The 13,788-nt window shown below is 42.5% G+C and overlaps 1 protein-coding gene across 2 annotated transcripts in view; it reads right to left on the reverse strand.

Annotated features, from left to right (window-relative positions):
• Window positions 1-13,788, reverse strand: part of stxbp1b (syntaxin binding protein 1b) — a 38,176-nt gene continuing 24,388 nt past the window's right edge. The window contains exons 12-20 of one of the 2 annotated variants that reach the window (XM_082555325.1): window positions 13,153-13,218; window positions 12,562-12,642; window positions 7,913-8,051; window positions 7,526-7,635; window positions 4,631-4,732; window positions 4,428-4,513; window positions 4,134-4,288; window positions 3,429-3,552; window positions 1-614 (exon numbers count right to left, since the gene is read on the reverse strand). In XM_082555325.1, coding sequence (XP_082411451.1) covers window positions 3,443-3,552; window positions 4,134-4,288; window positions 4,428-4,513; window positions 4,631-4,732; window positions 7,526-7,635; window positions 7,913-8,051; window positions 12,562-12,642; window positions 13,153-13,218 — 849 coding nt within the window. In that variant the 3' untranslated portion in view covers window positions 1-614; window positions 3,429-3,442. Of the gene's footprint in view, window positions 3,553-4,133; window positions 4,289-4,427; window positions 4,514-4,630; window positions 4,733-7,525; window positions 7,636-7,912; window positions 8,052-12,561; window positions 12,643-13,152; window positions 13,219-13,788 lie in introns of both variants that reach the window. The other variant, XM_082555324.1, reaches the window with a different exon arrangement.

Below are 13,788 nucleotides of genomic sequence, written 5' to 3' on the forward strand. Positions count from 1 at the left end.
TAGCAAGTACTGTTTATTGATGAGGACAAAAAAGTACAAATGTGTGATAACACTGCGATCTCTTTTCAAACAACAGCTGATAACTAGTCATACAGAACCACTATAAAATAAAAACCAAGCATTATGGTCAAATAAAAGGAAAAATGATACTCAGTGTACAACAAACAATCACTATCACATCTACTTATCTAGTAAATGATGGAGCTACAGCTACATTTATGTTGGCGGCTTCCAGGTCAGACGTTATTATAAAGCTAATGATTTTTACAGTATGCCATGGCAACCACTACATGAAAAGCACTACTTTAGATGAGAAGTGCCAGATTTTGCTCCAATAATGCCGAATCTCATAGAGCTGTTATTGTTTAGATGAATAAATATAATCCCACAATACAGAGTTAACAACAACAAAGACTCCAGCGTGATTAGCAGTTTCCATGTTTGGAGTTTTAACAACTGATTTGTACACAACACAAAGTTTGGCTCTGACATGTGAGTGGGTGGGGAATCTAGAGTAAGAGTTTATGGAGTACTACAGGCAGTGCTCTGTTCTTCTTTCTCCAAGTCTTTGAGGGTTTTTACAAGGTGAGAAGGGGTAAAGGTTTCAGTTGACCCTGAAAGACACAAGATGCTGTATGACCAGTCTGTTTGCTCAAGTCTTCAATGAAAAGAAAGAACTTTTTCTTTTTCTTCAGTGGCTCATTGTTAAATTCAGAATTTCATCTAAAATCTCCTCACAAACATGAAATTTCCCACTCGTGGGACTAATAAAGGTATCTTATCTTATCAAACAAAACTCTGATTGATCTATCAACCTCTAAAGCAGAGACATCCTCTCTGCTTTTAATGGTTAAAGGATGTCTTCTGGGTAGGCCAAGGCTAAAATATGATGAATTGGAAATATTGATTTAGCATATCCGCCTGTTCAAAAGTAATAGCTGTGAATATAAATATGTTACAGAGCACATAAAATAAAAGTTATTTTTGAAATTCTGCAGTTTGTAAAGTGTTCTTGTAAACCTGCTGCACTTCACCATGGCAACAAGTGTGTGAATTACTTTGTCAGTTTTTGCTTCAGCTGCTTTTTTGTTTCAGTTTATTACATGTTGCAGGATAAATGGTGACACCAAGCTGATTAAATATTTAAACACTGATTGCACTGATTGCATTTGTTCTGTTAACCACCAGACGTCATCTCCCACCACCTCACGTCATCATCTTCTCATTAGAGTTGTTGTCTATGTAATTACTTCCTCAGAGGACGTTAACTTCCTGTTTTGTTTTGTATAGGTGGTGCAGTGTGCAGACAATTCTACGTGATGGCTTTTTATTTTCATATTTACAAGAGTCTAACATTAAAGGTTTTTTATCTAACAAAGCATCTAACTGACAAGGTGCACCTAATAACATGTCCAGTGAGTGTAACTACTTACACAGCCTGCTATGATTGAGGTACTTTTTGTACTTTTAGACTTTGTTATGTGGCTGCTGTAGCTTTCATAGGACTACCGAGCTGATATAATCCTGTATAATGGTGGATTCAGAGAACACGTGATACACAGTATAATCACCTGCCTTGGAAGGATATGCAGTGTGTATTTATATAAATTTAAAAGTGTAAAATGTGTAGTGATAAAAGTACTCATGGGGGAAATGTAAATGTATTAACTTCATTTCTCACCTTAAAATAATGCCTCACCCCATATTAACAAAGTAAAAGAGGTTTGCTTGAAACAATTACAACCTAAAGTCTATGAGCTTGATGCTACAAACTTTTTTGCAGAACCTTTTCACTTTCATCGGATTGGAGGAGGATCGTCAGATTCAAGTTTGTGCTCTGGGACACTGAAGACCATTCAAACACAAATGTTATTTGTCACTTCACCCCAATCTCTGCAGAAGGCTACCATCAGAATGTCTCTGTACATTCCTGCATTCATCTCTCCCTTGACCACGACCAGTCTCCCAGTTCCTGCTGGCAAAAAGATCTCCACAGCATAATGTGGGCCCCACCATGCTGCACTATAGTAATGGTATTAGCATTCAGGCCAGAGAGTTCAATCTTTGTTTCATCAGATCAGATAATTTTGTTTCCTGTGGTCTTAGTCTTTGGTTGCCTTTTTGCGAGCTCTAGGAGCGCTGTCGGGCCATGATTAATGGAGTGCTGCAGAAATGGTTGTCCTTCTAAAAGGTTCTCCTCTCTCCACAGGGCAATGCTGGAGCTCAGGCTGGGAGGTGACTGAGAACTGATGATCACTCTGACAAAGGCCCTTCTACACCGACTGGCTGGGTGTCCAGCTCTACGAAGAGTCCAGGTGTTTCAAACTTCTTCTATTTATGGATTATTGAGGCTGCTGTGCTCACTGGGATCTCCAAAGCTGCAGAAACGTTTCCGTACGCTTCCCCAGATCTGCGCCTCGATACAATCCAGTCTTGGAGGTCTACAAGAACTCCTTGAACTTCATGGTGTGGTTTGTGCTCTGCACTCTCAACTGTGGGATCTTATACAGACCAGTGTTGGTGGTGTCCAGTCAACTGAGTTTACCACAGGTAGACTCCAAACAAGCTGTAGAAACATCTGACAGGAGTCTGGAGGAAACCAGATGCACCTGAGCCCAGTTCTGTGTGTCATGATAAAGGCTGTAAATACTTAATTAGATGTTATATTTTTGTTTATTTTTTAATACATTTGCAAACATTTCAAGCAAACCACTGTCCTTCGTCGTTATAGGATTGTGTGTAAAATTTTGAGGTGAAAATGAATTGAATCCATTTTAGAATAAGGTCATAACATTACGAAATGTGGAACAAGTGAAGGACTCTGAATAGTTTCTGGATGCACCGTAAAGTTTTCATTACTCGATCAAGAACGAAAGGATAATTCAGCATCATGTAATACTGTAATCTATGGTTTTTATAGAGGTGAGGATGCAAAATGATCAGAATAAAATAAAAAGAAGTCAAATGAAGAGAGCAGCCCTACATATTTGTCTAATATGCACACTACAGGATTCCTCACAGTGTTACTGGAGGTGTTGGGTCCTTGTATGTGTTATCTAGAAGATCACTTTGTTGTAACTGACAGGTGCTATGAATTTAAAATGTTTTTCAACAATGTTACGTTATCGCTAGAACAAAATGCAGGTTTCAAAGATTACATGGTATGTTGCAGGTAACCCGTGCCATTTTACAACCAGAACACAGTCCTGCCTCAGACAGCTGTCAAACACAAGGGATGGTAGAAATCCAGCAGGAACAGGGAGGATCTCTGTGACAGTCGAGTTCACCTGCAGGACGATTTATTAAAACACTGACAAACACAGATTCTGACTGTTTGTGAAAACCACGGGCATCAAATGATGTGGGGGACAGGGCTACAGCAGCAAACACAGAGGTACACAAAGAACAAAATGACATTCAGTATTTACTTCCAGATGTTCTTTTATTGTACAGGAGGCTCCTCGGCGCCCTCTGGTGAGGCATTGGGGTCCAAGAAGTCTGGGTGCTGTAGTTCCTTTAAATATTTTGGCGGGGTGAGGATGTGGGTGGCGCCTACAGGAAACAAAATTCTCAAAGCTCAGCAAGTGCTGGATGAAAGCTTGTTAATAACGTGAGACACAAACAAATACTCTGCAAAGGTTTTACTGAAAAGTCACAAATGCTCGAGTGTCCACAGAGGTCAGTGTTTCTACACCAAACAACCAGGTGATGTTTCAGATTCAGAGGACACAGCAGAGCCTGGATCGGATCAGAGCGCTTTTGATAAAAATGAGTCGCAAGAGTTTTAAAAATACTTTAAAGTGTATTTTGTCCAGTGCTAGCTGTCAGCCTCATAGTATGGTACGGATTTCAAAATCCTAAATTACTTCTTAACATTCACAAGATTCTGAGAAAACTTGACCTCTGACCTTGAGGTGGAGATTAGTGCGATTCAAACTAATCTAAGACTTCTAGAAGATGCAGCTGTGGCATGAATTTCAAAATCACCTCGTTCTAAGTTCAGTTATAGGGATGCTAAAGATGAGTAGTACTCTCTGTGTTGAGCAAACCAATTCGCCTGTATAAAACACGTGCATTGCCCCTTAACAGATGACCCAATTCTCCTATAAGTATTCTCAGTCAAATCAACTCACCAATCAAAGCCTCCCACTTGCCATTGGCCTGGGTGACCTCATACACGCAGCGCATCTCACTGTATGTCATGCCTCCAATGATGAAGACGATTATCCGGGGCCCTGTCTTCACCTCTGTGGGGCCCCTGTTCTTGTGCCAGTTACCATAGCGAGCACTGTATGATGAGTAACAGACAAACATTTATGCCAAAGTCCTGAGAGTTTTACACATGTATACGTAGACCCTTTGAAACAACGATAGTGGCAATCAGCTTCTTATTTTGTATCACCTGAAATGTGTATTTAGCTACACACCTTGATGGAGCACTGGCTTTGGCAGATGCTTGTCGCTGGGAAATATACGGGTATTGCTTGGGATCAAGTTTGTCTTCAATTGCATCCTGTGGGAAGACATGCAAGTAGCAACAATTTGTAACTGTACCAATTGTAACCCAAAATACTGTTTAACACATTTGTTTCCTAAATACTGACACAAAGCAACAGCAGATGGAAAGTACCTCCATGAGATCCTTGACAAAAGGGGTCCACCTGGAGAGCTGGTAGGTTTGCTCACTGATCCGTTCCTTGCGATCAGGCTTCTTGGTTTTCTTGGTGGTGCCCTGTGAACAAATGCTCTTTTCAACTAAAGTGTTTTTACTGTTGACACATGAGCACCAAAAAATGACTTTTGTTCAGCCCAAAAACATTACTATTCTTTAAAATGTTCATACTTTTTAAGGTACTCTTAATAAACGGCTATCATAGTTGACCTATTTCTCCTTAATTTAAAAAAAGTCATTCTGCAGACCGTCCTGTAGGCCCACCACCTGCAGGAGGTGTCATAGGGGTCGGGTGCAATGTGCGCCCTGGTGATCCAAACCTCAGCTACCTGAGTCGGCTATCGGGACATGGACCGCCACGCCTCTGGTGGGGAAGGAACCTGAGTGACTTTGTACAATAAATGTGGCCACAGACCTGATGTGATATGATTACACTCAGATAACGAGAGCAGCTGAGGTGTCAATTGACCAGATGAATCTGGTGGCGGGGAAGGATGCTGAACAGACCCGACACACCCAAACATGATCTCTGGAACATCTGACCCTGTTCCAGAGATCTTCAACTTCCACCTCCAGCAGAACTTTGGCAGCTTTCCAAGGGAGGCTGGGAACCATGTTCTCCACCTTCATTGCCGAGGCAGCTGCAAGGAGCTTCATGCTTGTCCCCGAACCACATGGTGGATACTGGAGGTGAAGGAAGCATCAAGCTGAAGATCATAAGCTGATTGCGTCGCTCAGTGCACTAGGCCAGATGAGGAAAAATCTGTTTCTAACTCCAGCTTGTTGCTGCGGTGAATCACCTGTAAACTGAGTCAAACAGGCTCTCGTCCACACCGTCCTCATTCATAAAGTCCTTTACAAAACCGAACATTAGAGCAAACAGCTGGATTTTCCCATTTGAGTGCAGCCGAACAAACAATGAAGGGCCAAAAAAGTGGACAGCATATCCTTGGTTTTAACATAAAGCTCATTGTTGCAGCCAGGGGCAGCACAAAAGTGATCCTTTTAAACAGATTTTCAGTCCCCTTGATTTCCACTGAGTTATCAGTTCTGTCACTAGTTAGCCAACATAAACTAATGCAAATCCAATCCGGTGACGTAACGTTATGTACTGACATCATTCTGATGTAAATAAACCTTTATATGTGTTTCATGTCCTCTTTAAACATCTCCTTGGTAGCCAGGCCTAAGGGGTGGACGAGGTTTCCTAGAAAGCTCTGGATGTTGTAGGGCATTGTTGGCTCCCACACCTCTGACATGTCATGTGGAGATCTGAAGCAGTGCCACTGGATTGGCAGACTGAGATGGTGGTTTTCATTTTTAACAAGGGGGGACCAGTCGGTGAGCTTCAACTACCAGAGGATCACGATACTCAGACACTATGCCAGGGTGCCGGAGAGTTCATCCTGCGGGGGATGGTTGGGAATGTAGGGTGTCTGGCTCATTGCTATGGGCCATTCGGTCCCTGCATAACCATTCCTGGAGCTCGGTCCACATTGCCAGCAGTAAGTTGGACTCATTCCTGGTGCGTGTTGGACTTTGCCAGCAGTTTTATTCATACTTTTTATGGATCGAATTACTTTGCCAGGTGGTGGACGGTTGCACTTTGGTGGCCTCAGAAGCTCATCTCTGTTTTTTGCAGATGATGTGGCTTTGTTGACTTCACTGGATAGTTCGCAGTCGAGTGTGAAGTGGTGGGAAGGAGAATCAGCACCTCCAAGTCTGAGGCCATGGTCCTTAGCTGCAAAAACGTGGAGTGCCTTTTGCAAGTCGGGGTCCAAATGGGAACACAGCTGCAGTGATCTGGGCACCGCATTGGTCCATCGTGGTAAAGAGAGAGCTGAGCACAAAAGCAAAGCTCTTGATTTACCAGTCGAGTTACGTCCCTACCATCATGAGTTCTGGGTAGTGACCAAAAGCATGAGACTGTAGTTACAAATGTCAGAAACTGTTGGGCTCTTTGTTAGCGATAGGGTGAGGAATTCAGCCATCCGAGATTGGCAGTCAAAGTAGTTCAGGGATCTGGCAAGGATGCCTCCTTGGAGAGGTGTTTTAGGGGGCAAGAGCAGACCCAGGCCAGCTCTGTTCTAGGATGCCCTCTGGACCCAGTGGAGGTGGTGAGTGACAGGAGAACGGCGGCTAAGCTGTCATCCCTGATGGACAACATCTCCCACCCCATGCAGCAGACTGTGACAGCACTGAGCAGCTCCTTCAGTGGGAGACTGCGGCACCCACGGTGTGGGACGGAGAGATTTCGCAGGTCTTTCCTCCCCACTGCTGTCAGACTCCATAATAAAGACTTTAACTGATCAAGCACACACATCCATACATATGCAATAATACTAAGTGCAATAATCCTTTCTGTCATCGTTGTATTTTTACTCAGTTGTATATAGTATTTGTATTCTATTTTTATCTTATTGTATATTTATTTTATTTTATTCTACTGTATATAGTATTTTATTTTATTCTATTCTGTACAGCTGTGTACTGTATTTATTCTTATTGTATTCTAATTTTTGCCTCATAACTTTTGCACTGTCCACTTCCTGCTGTGACAAAACAAATTTCCCACGTGTGGGACTAATAAAGGTTATCTTATCTTATCTTATCTTAAATCTCTGTGTTCCACTGGATAGGCTGGATGAATTGGAGATTCAGATTCTTTTGACTAAATAAATTAATATTCAGTGGTCTTATCTTTGCAGCATTGAGACATTTTGATGCAGGAAGCTGCAGTAGTAACATTTCCAAATGCTTTTAGCTTTTATTTGTTTGTTATTTATTTTGGGGGGGGGGGGGGGGGGGGGTCATGTTAAATGAGCTGATGAGGTTGTTGGCAGATTTGCTCACCTCAGAGATAATGGGAACACCCATGTGGGCCATGTTGGAAATGATGTCACTGTCCTCCGGTGGGATGTTAGCATGCTGCAGGAGCTTACACAGGTTCTCCTCAGTCACACCTGACACACACAGTGAGACACACAAATGCATGCAGTACAAATACCCGGTCCAAACATGCAATTCACACGCATGGGAACATGCATGTTTAGAAAAAAAGAATGAATTGACAAAAGAAAATAAATCAAAACCTGAGAATACACGTATGAAAAATTAAACTGTAGCAATAGGACACTGTCTAAGGATAAAACTGAAAGACTGGTAGTGGGCTGCCCGTCTTTCATTTGCAGGTGATCCGATAGATAAAAACTAAAAACAGGATGACGGTGGATATCTGACCATTCTTAAGGAAGATGTAGAGCAGGATGATGCGGATCTTGTCGGACACATTGACATTGGCATCCAGCAGAATGGGGACAATGAGCCTCATGGGATCCTTGATCTTCTCACCTTCTGCATCTGTTCCCATCGCGAGATCCTTCAAAATAATGGAGAACATTATTAGAGTGGTTTCTTGCTGCAATTAATGCCAGTCACTGGTTAACACAGTAACAGGAGACTAAGGTCACAATTCTAAGCTGTATTTCATTTGTAGTCTACTAAAAGTGATGTCACAGGAAATGTTAGAGAATTAAAATTTTTAAAAGTGATTCAATGATAAACAGGAGAGGAGTCTAATGAGTTTAAACGGGCCTTATCTTTAATTACGCTAACATACCTGAAAATACAGTGTTAAAAAAGTTACACTGAGTGGACAGGGCAGAAATGAATGAATAAATGGATGCAGCATAAACTAAGAACAATAATACTATGGAAAAAAAAATGTCACTATACAGGGTAGAAGAGACAGATAGACCCAGCATCTAGTAGCCATCCAGTGCAGACATCCAAAAAAGAATCTCAAGCATAAAGAGTCGACCAACTGGAACAACAGTTGGAAGACGAGGCGATCCAAAGAGTGAAAATGTGTCAAAGACTGGATCAATATTGCAAGAAAAGGAATAATTGACATAAGAAATGATGGAACATCAGATAGCAGAGAAGAACAGAGAAACCACCAAGACCAAGGTGAGGTCTGGACAAATATTGGTAAGATCTATGGATCTGGAGGCTGAGATACAGCAAGCAGTAGCAGAATCAACAGCAGCCAAACCCACCTGCTCCAGCAACGTGGGGGAACGCCTCCAAACCAGCGCAATGTGCACACACATATATATAAATACAGAGACAAATATAAATAAAATATACAAAGGGGATAAATAGAATAAATAGGAATAAAAAATAAAAATACAAGTGAATTGCACATTTTAAGTATTGAGTCTATTGCACTGTTGACTATTTACAAAAAGTATTGCACAAAAGGTATTGCACAGTGAGGTGAAGAGGCACTACAGCTTAGTTGTTCCCCCCTCCTTTGTCCTCCTGTTTCCCCTCCCTCTCCCCTCCAGAGAGGAGTTAAACAGTCTGATGGCGTGTGGGACAAAGGAGTTTTTAAGTCTGTTAGTTCTTGTCTTGGGGAGAAGCAACCTGTCACTGAACAGACTCTTCTGGTTGTTAATGGCCGTGTGCAGAGGATGCCCAGCATTGTTCATAATGTCCAGCAGTTTCTTTAATGTCCTTTTCTCTGCCACTGTCACCAGAGTGTCCAGCTTCATGCCGACCACAGAGCTAGCCTTCCTGATCAGTTTCTCCAGCCTGGATGAGTCCTTCTTTGCTGTGCTGCTCCCCCAGCACACCACAGCATAGAAAAGTACTCCAGCAACCACCGACTGGTAAAACATCCTCAGGAGCTTCCTGCAGATGTTAAAAGACCTCAGCCTCCTGAGGAAGTACAGTCGGCTTTGGGCTTTTTTATACAGGTGCTCTGTGTTGCATGACCAGTCCAGTTTATTGTCCACCCACAGCCCGAGGTACTTGTACTTGTTGACCACCTCCACCTCCTCCCCCTCTATCTGAACCGGCAGTGGACCTGCTCTAGACCTCCCGAAGTCCACAACCAGTTCCTTAGTCTTTGAGGTGTTGAGTTGCAGGTGGTTTGTGTGACTCCATGCGACAAAGTTCCTCACCAGACTTCTGTACTCCTCTTCCTGATCATCCCAGATACACCCCATGATGGCCGTGTCGTCTGTAAACTTCTGAATGTGGCATAATTCAGAGTTGTAGCAGAAGTCAGAGGTGTACAGGGTGAAGAGAAGAGGGGACAGCACAGTTCCCTGTGGTGCTCCTGTGCTGCTGACCACAGTGTCAGACGTGATGTCCTTCAGCCTGACGTACTGTGGTCTGTCGGTGAGGTAGTCGGAGATCCAAGCCACCAGGCAGGGGTCCACCTCCATCCTGTTCAGTTTTTCCTGAAGCATACAGGGCCGGATGGTATTAAAGGCACTGGAAAAGTCAAGAAACAGGATCCTGACCGTGCCTTTTCCCCCATCCAGGTGTGAGTGGGCTCTGTGTAGGAGGTACAGGATGGCATCCTCCACTCCGACACCCGCCTTGTATGCAAACTGTAGTGGGTCCTGGGCATGTTGTACCTGTGGTCGGAGGAGGTTGAGGAAGAGCCGCTCTAGAGTCTTCATAAGATGTGACGTCAGTGCCACCGGTCGGAAGTCATTCAGCTCATTGGGCCGGTTCTTTTTGGGGACCGGGACGATGCAGGATGTCTTCCATAGGGCGGGCACTCTCCCCAGTCGCAGACTGAGGTTGAAGACTCGTTGTAGCGGCTCCCCAAGTTCAGCAGCACACGCCTTTAGCATCCTAGGACACACCTTGTCTGGGCCTGCTGCCTTTCTGGGGCGAAGCTTCCTCAGTTGCCTCCTGACCTGATCCACTGTGACACTGGGAGATGTTTGGGAGGAGGGGAGGGGGGGAGATGTCTTGCTGCTGAGAGAGGGATTGGAGGAGGGGGGTGTCATGGTGTCAGGAAGGGGGGGAAGCGAGGGAGGTAGGAGAGTGGGGATTGGACTCTGTAGTGAGGGTGAGGGTGAGGGTGGGGGGGTTGTGGGCTGGTCAAACCTGTTGAAGAAGTTGTTGAGTTCATTTGCCTTCTCCACAGTCCCCCCCACTGTGCTTTTCTTGGTGTTGTGGCCTGTGATGGTTTTCACACCATTCCAGACCTCCCTCATATTGTTCCTCTCCAACTTCTGCTCCACCTTCCTCCTGTAGGTGTCCTTTGCTTCCCTCAGGCAGCGTTTCACCTCCCGCTGTGCTGCTTTCATCTCCTCCTTCACTTTGCTCCTGAAAGCCTTCTTCTTCATGTTGAGGACAGCTTTGACTTCCTGTGTTACCCACGGTTTGTTATTTGTTATATACGGACCCAAAAGAGATCAAGGGGCACACCTGTTCTACAGAGCATGTATACGAACAGTAATACATGCGGAGAAAGAGGACATTAGCAGAGAGAGTGTCCAACAACATGACGAGGTGCCCAGTACTAGTGATGGTAAATTCGATTCTTTTTACTGAATCGAGTTTGAATGAGTCACTCACCAAAGTGAATCGGGTTTTTTGAGTCACTGAGTCAGTTGACCAGAGAGTGCAACAAATGTACATTTTCACTCAAACTTAATTTGTTTCTCTTTTCATGTAAATCCTACAGCTAAGATGAGTGATTGAAGAAGAAAAACAACTATTTTTATAGAGCAAAAAAGAGCAAATAAAATTAAGATTTCTAAAGAGAACATTTATTTTATTTTATTATTTAAGTATTTTCCTTTTTTCTCATCTAAATGTCCACTGAGCTGTGTGCCAGGGGGCGGTAATGCTCCTTAACATTGGTTGCCAACCAAGAAGAAGAAGAAGCTGTGAGCCAGGAGGGAGGGGGTGAGTAGCTCAAATGTGCTGCTAGCATGTTAGCGGAGCGATGCTACTGTGAACAGAGGAGCAATTGTCTTGATGTGAGTTTCTGCTCAGGGTTTTTTCTTCCAGTTCAGAGCAGAAATGTTTCTGTTAAGAAACTGGCTGTTTTTTCCCCCCCACAATTTTAATTATAAGCTAGATATATTTGTACTAATGGAATTAGTTTGCTAACAGCCACAGGGATGAGTCAGTGAGTCAGTTGGGTTTGTGAATCGTGATTCACGAGTCAGTAAAGTGATTCTCGAGCATTGAACGATTCGTTCATGATTCGCACATCACTACCCAGTGCTGGATGGGACAACTTACAACATGGCAGCTGGAACAACCTTCAGAGAACATGTTTGTGCTGTTTTGTTGTATTTGCATTGAACAGCATGCAAATGTTGGAGAGTGACAGTGATGACCTTCACACTGAACATTAATTCTGCTTAACATTGTGCAGCTTTAGGAAATGCAGAAATCCTCTTTTTTAATTTGTTCCATTTCATTTGTTTTTCTCTTTTCCTCTTTTAAACTAAGTGATTGTGATTTTGTGTAAAAAGAAGTGGATTTCAATTCGTGGAGAATAAATGAACGAGAGTCATTTGTGTTAAATATCAGCCTATTTATTAGTTCTGATCTTGTCATAATGTTTTTACCTCAATCATTCAACTGATACTGATTTCCCAGGATTAATGAAGATGCGTTGCATACTTCTCCCATATTACTCCAGCCTTGCTGTTCTGTTCTCATGTTGTTCCCCTGCCACCTTGGATGGTTAAGTGGAGAATATCTGGTTTAAACTCCTGGCTTACTTGGCAATGCCCAGAGAGACGATGGGCGAAAGATCGCCTCAAAGTTTCAGAAGAAAGAATATTCGAGTGTCACAGAGCTGTTAAAGCTGAAAACCCTTTTTTTCAACCCTCATGTCCAATAATAGCGACAAACCACACTTTCTTTTTAGCTAACATTTTGGCTAACATTAGAATTTGTTTGATGATGTCATACATTTAAGTGTGAGAAATATGCAAAGAAATGAGGAAGGGGACAAATATTTTGTCACGGCACTCTAAATGCTCCCAGCGGTCACACTGAAACAAGACCCTGAGGCCTGTTCCCTCAGTGTTGACAGATCCAACAGAGTTTTGATGATTTACCTGTTCCACACGGCAAAGTTTGTCCACGGTGCCCTGGTAGCGGTTCATACAGTCCTCAGCCAGGTGGAGGTGGGTTGAATACTGAGCAGGAGAGAGAGAGAGAGAGACGCTGCCAGTCAGGCTGACAAAGTGACCACCATCAGATCTAAACTTTATTAAATTTTAATAATAATCTTAATATTTTCTACATAACGCTTCTAAATGAGCTTGTTTCCTCGTGCTGTTTGTCATGAAGTGTCAGAACCAAATGTGTTGTGGATTATCCACACATCTCTACATCAATATAGTTCACAGCTATAAACAAATTCAACACATTAAACAAAATATTCTCATATGGACTGAGAATAAAAAGACAAAAACTTTATAATAATTTATGCTTATGCTGAGGGGAAAGCAGCACGTTGTATGTATGTATGTACTTCATAGCAGAAGAAGCTGCTGCTAATGTTTTCTTTTGGTTTCTGTCATGTCTGCAGTATAATTCTACAACATCATGATTAAATGTGACCACAATTTTGAATAATGAGGTAAACATATACGCAGATTCAGTATTCCATGAACGCTGTTGTCTGTTGTGACTTTAGCTCCTACCTTGCTGAGCTCTTTCTGATACTGAGGCATCTTCTTCAGCATCTGCGAGAGTTCCTTCATGGTGGTCTGAAAGACAATGAGACACCTGCAGTGAATAAAATGTCTTCATTCATTGGCTCACTGGGTATGAAAGATTCTTTCAACAACAACATCAGCTACAAATGATGCTACACAACTAAAACAATAAACCAAATGCTTTTACTGTTTTATTCTCCACTGACTGAACAATGTTTTGAATACATTTATCTGCTTTTTACCCTCATAAGGACCAGGATCATGTTTTTATTCACTTATATGACTTATTATCTGCACCTTCATTTAAATGTCTTCCATAAAGGAGTACAAAGCCTTTCATATCCCAAATATCAATATTTAATTGATTGTAATATTAATATATAATTTTATCATATTTACTGTAATGTTATATTAATAGAATAATTTTGAAGAACTTCAGTTTGATGAGTTTTTGAGGTTTTGTTTGTCCTGTAGGCTGAGCAGATGTTTAAAGGAGTCGTCGGTAGAATTCTGTATATTTAAAAAGAGAAAAAACATTTTTTTAAGGCAGCCAGTGATTGAAACACCAAAGATTTGTACAGTAGTATCAGCCAAAACAGGCAATATCCCACTACAGGCAAG

This window comes from Aulonocara stuartgranti (genome assembly GCF_965226115.1).
Source record: "Aulonocara stuartgranti genome assembly, chromosome: 12".
Lineage (NCBI taxonomy): Eukaryota > Metazoa > Chordata > Actinopteri > Cichliformes > Cichlidae > Aulonocara > Aulonocara stuartgranti.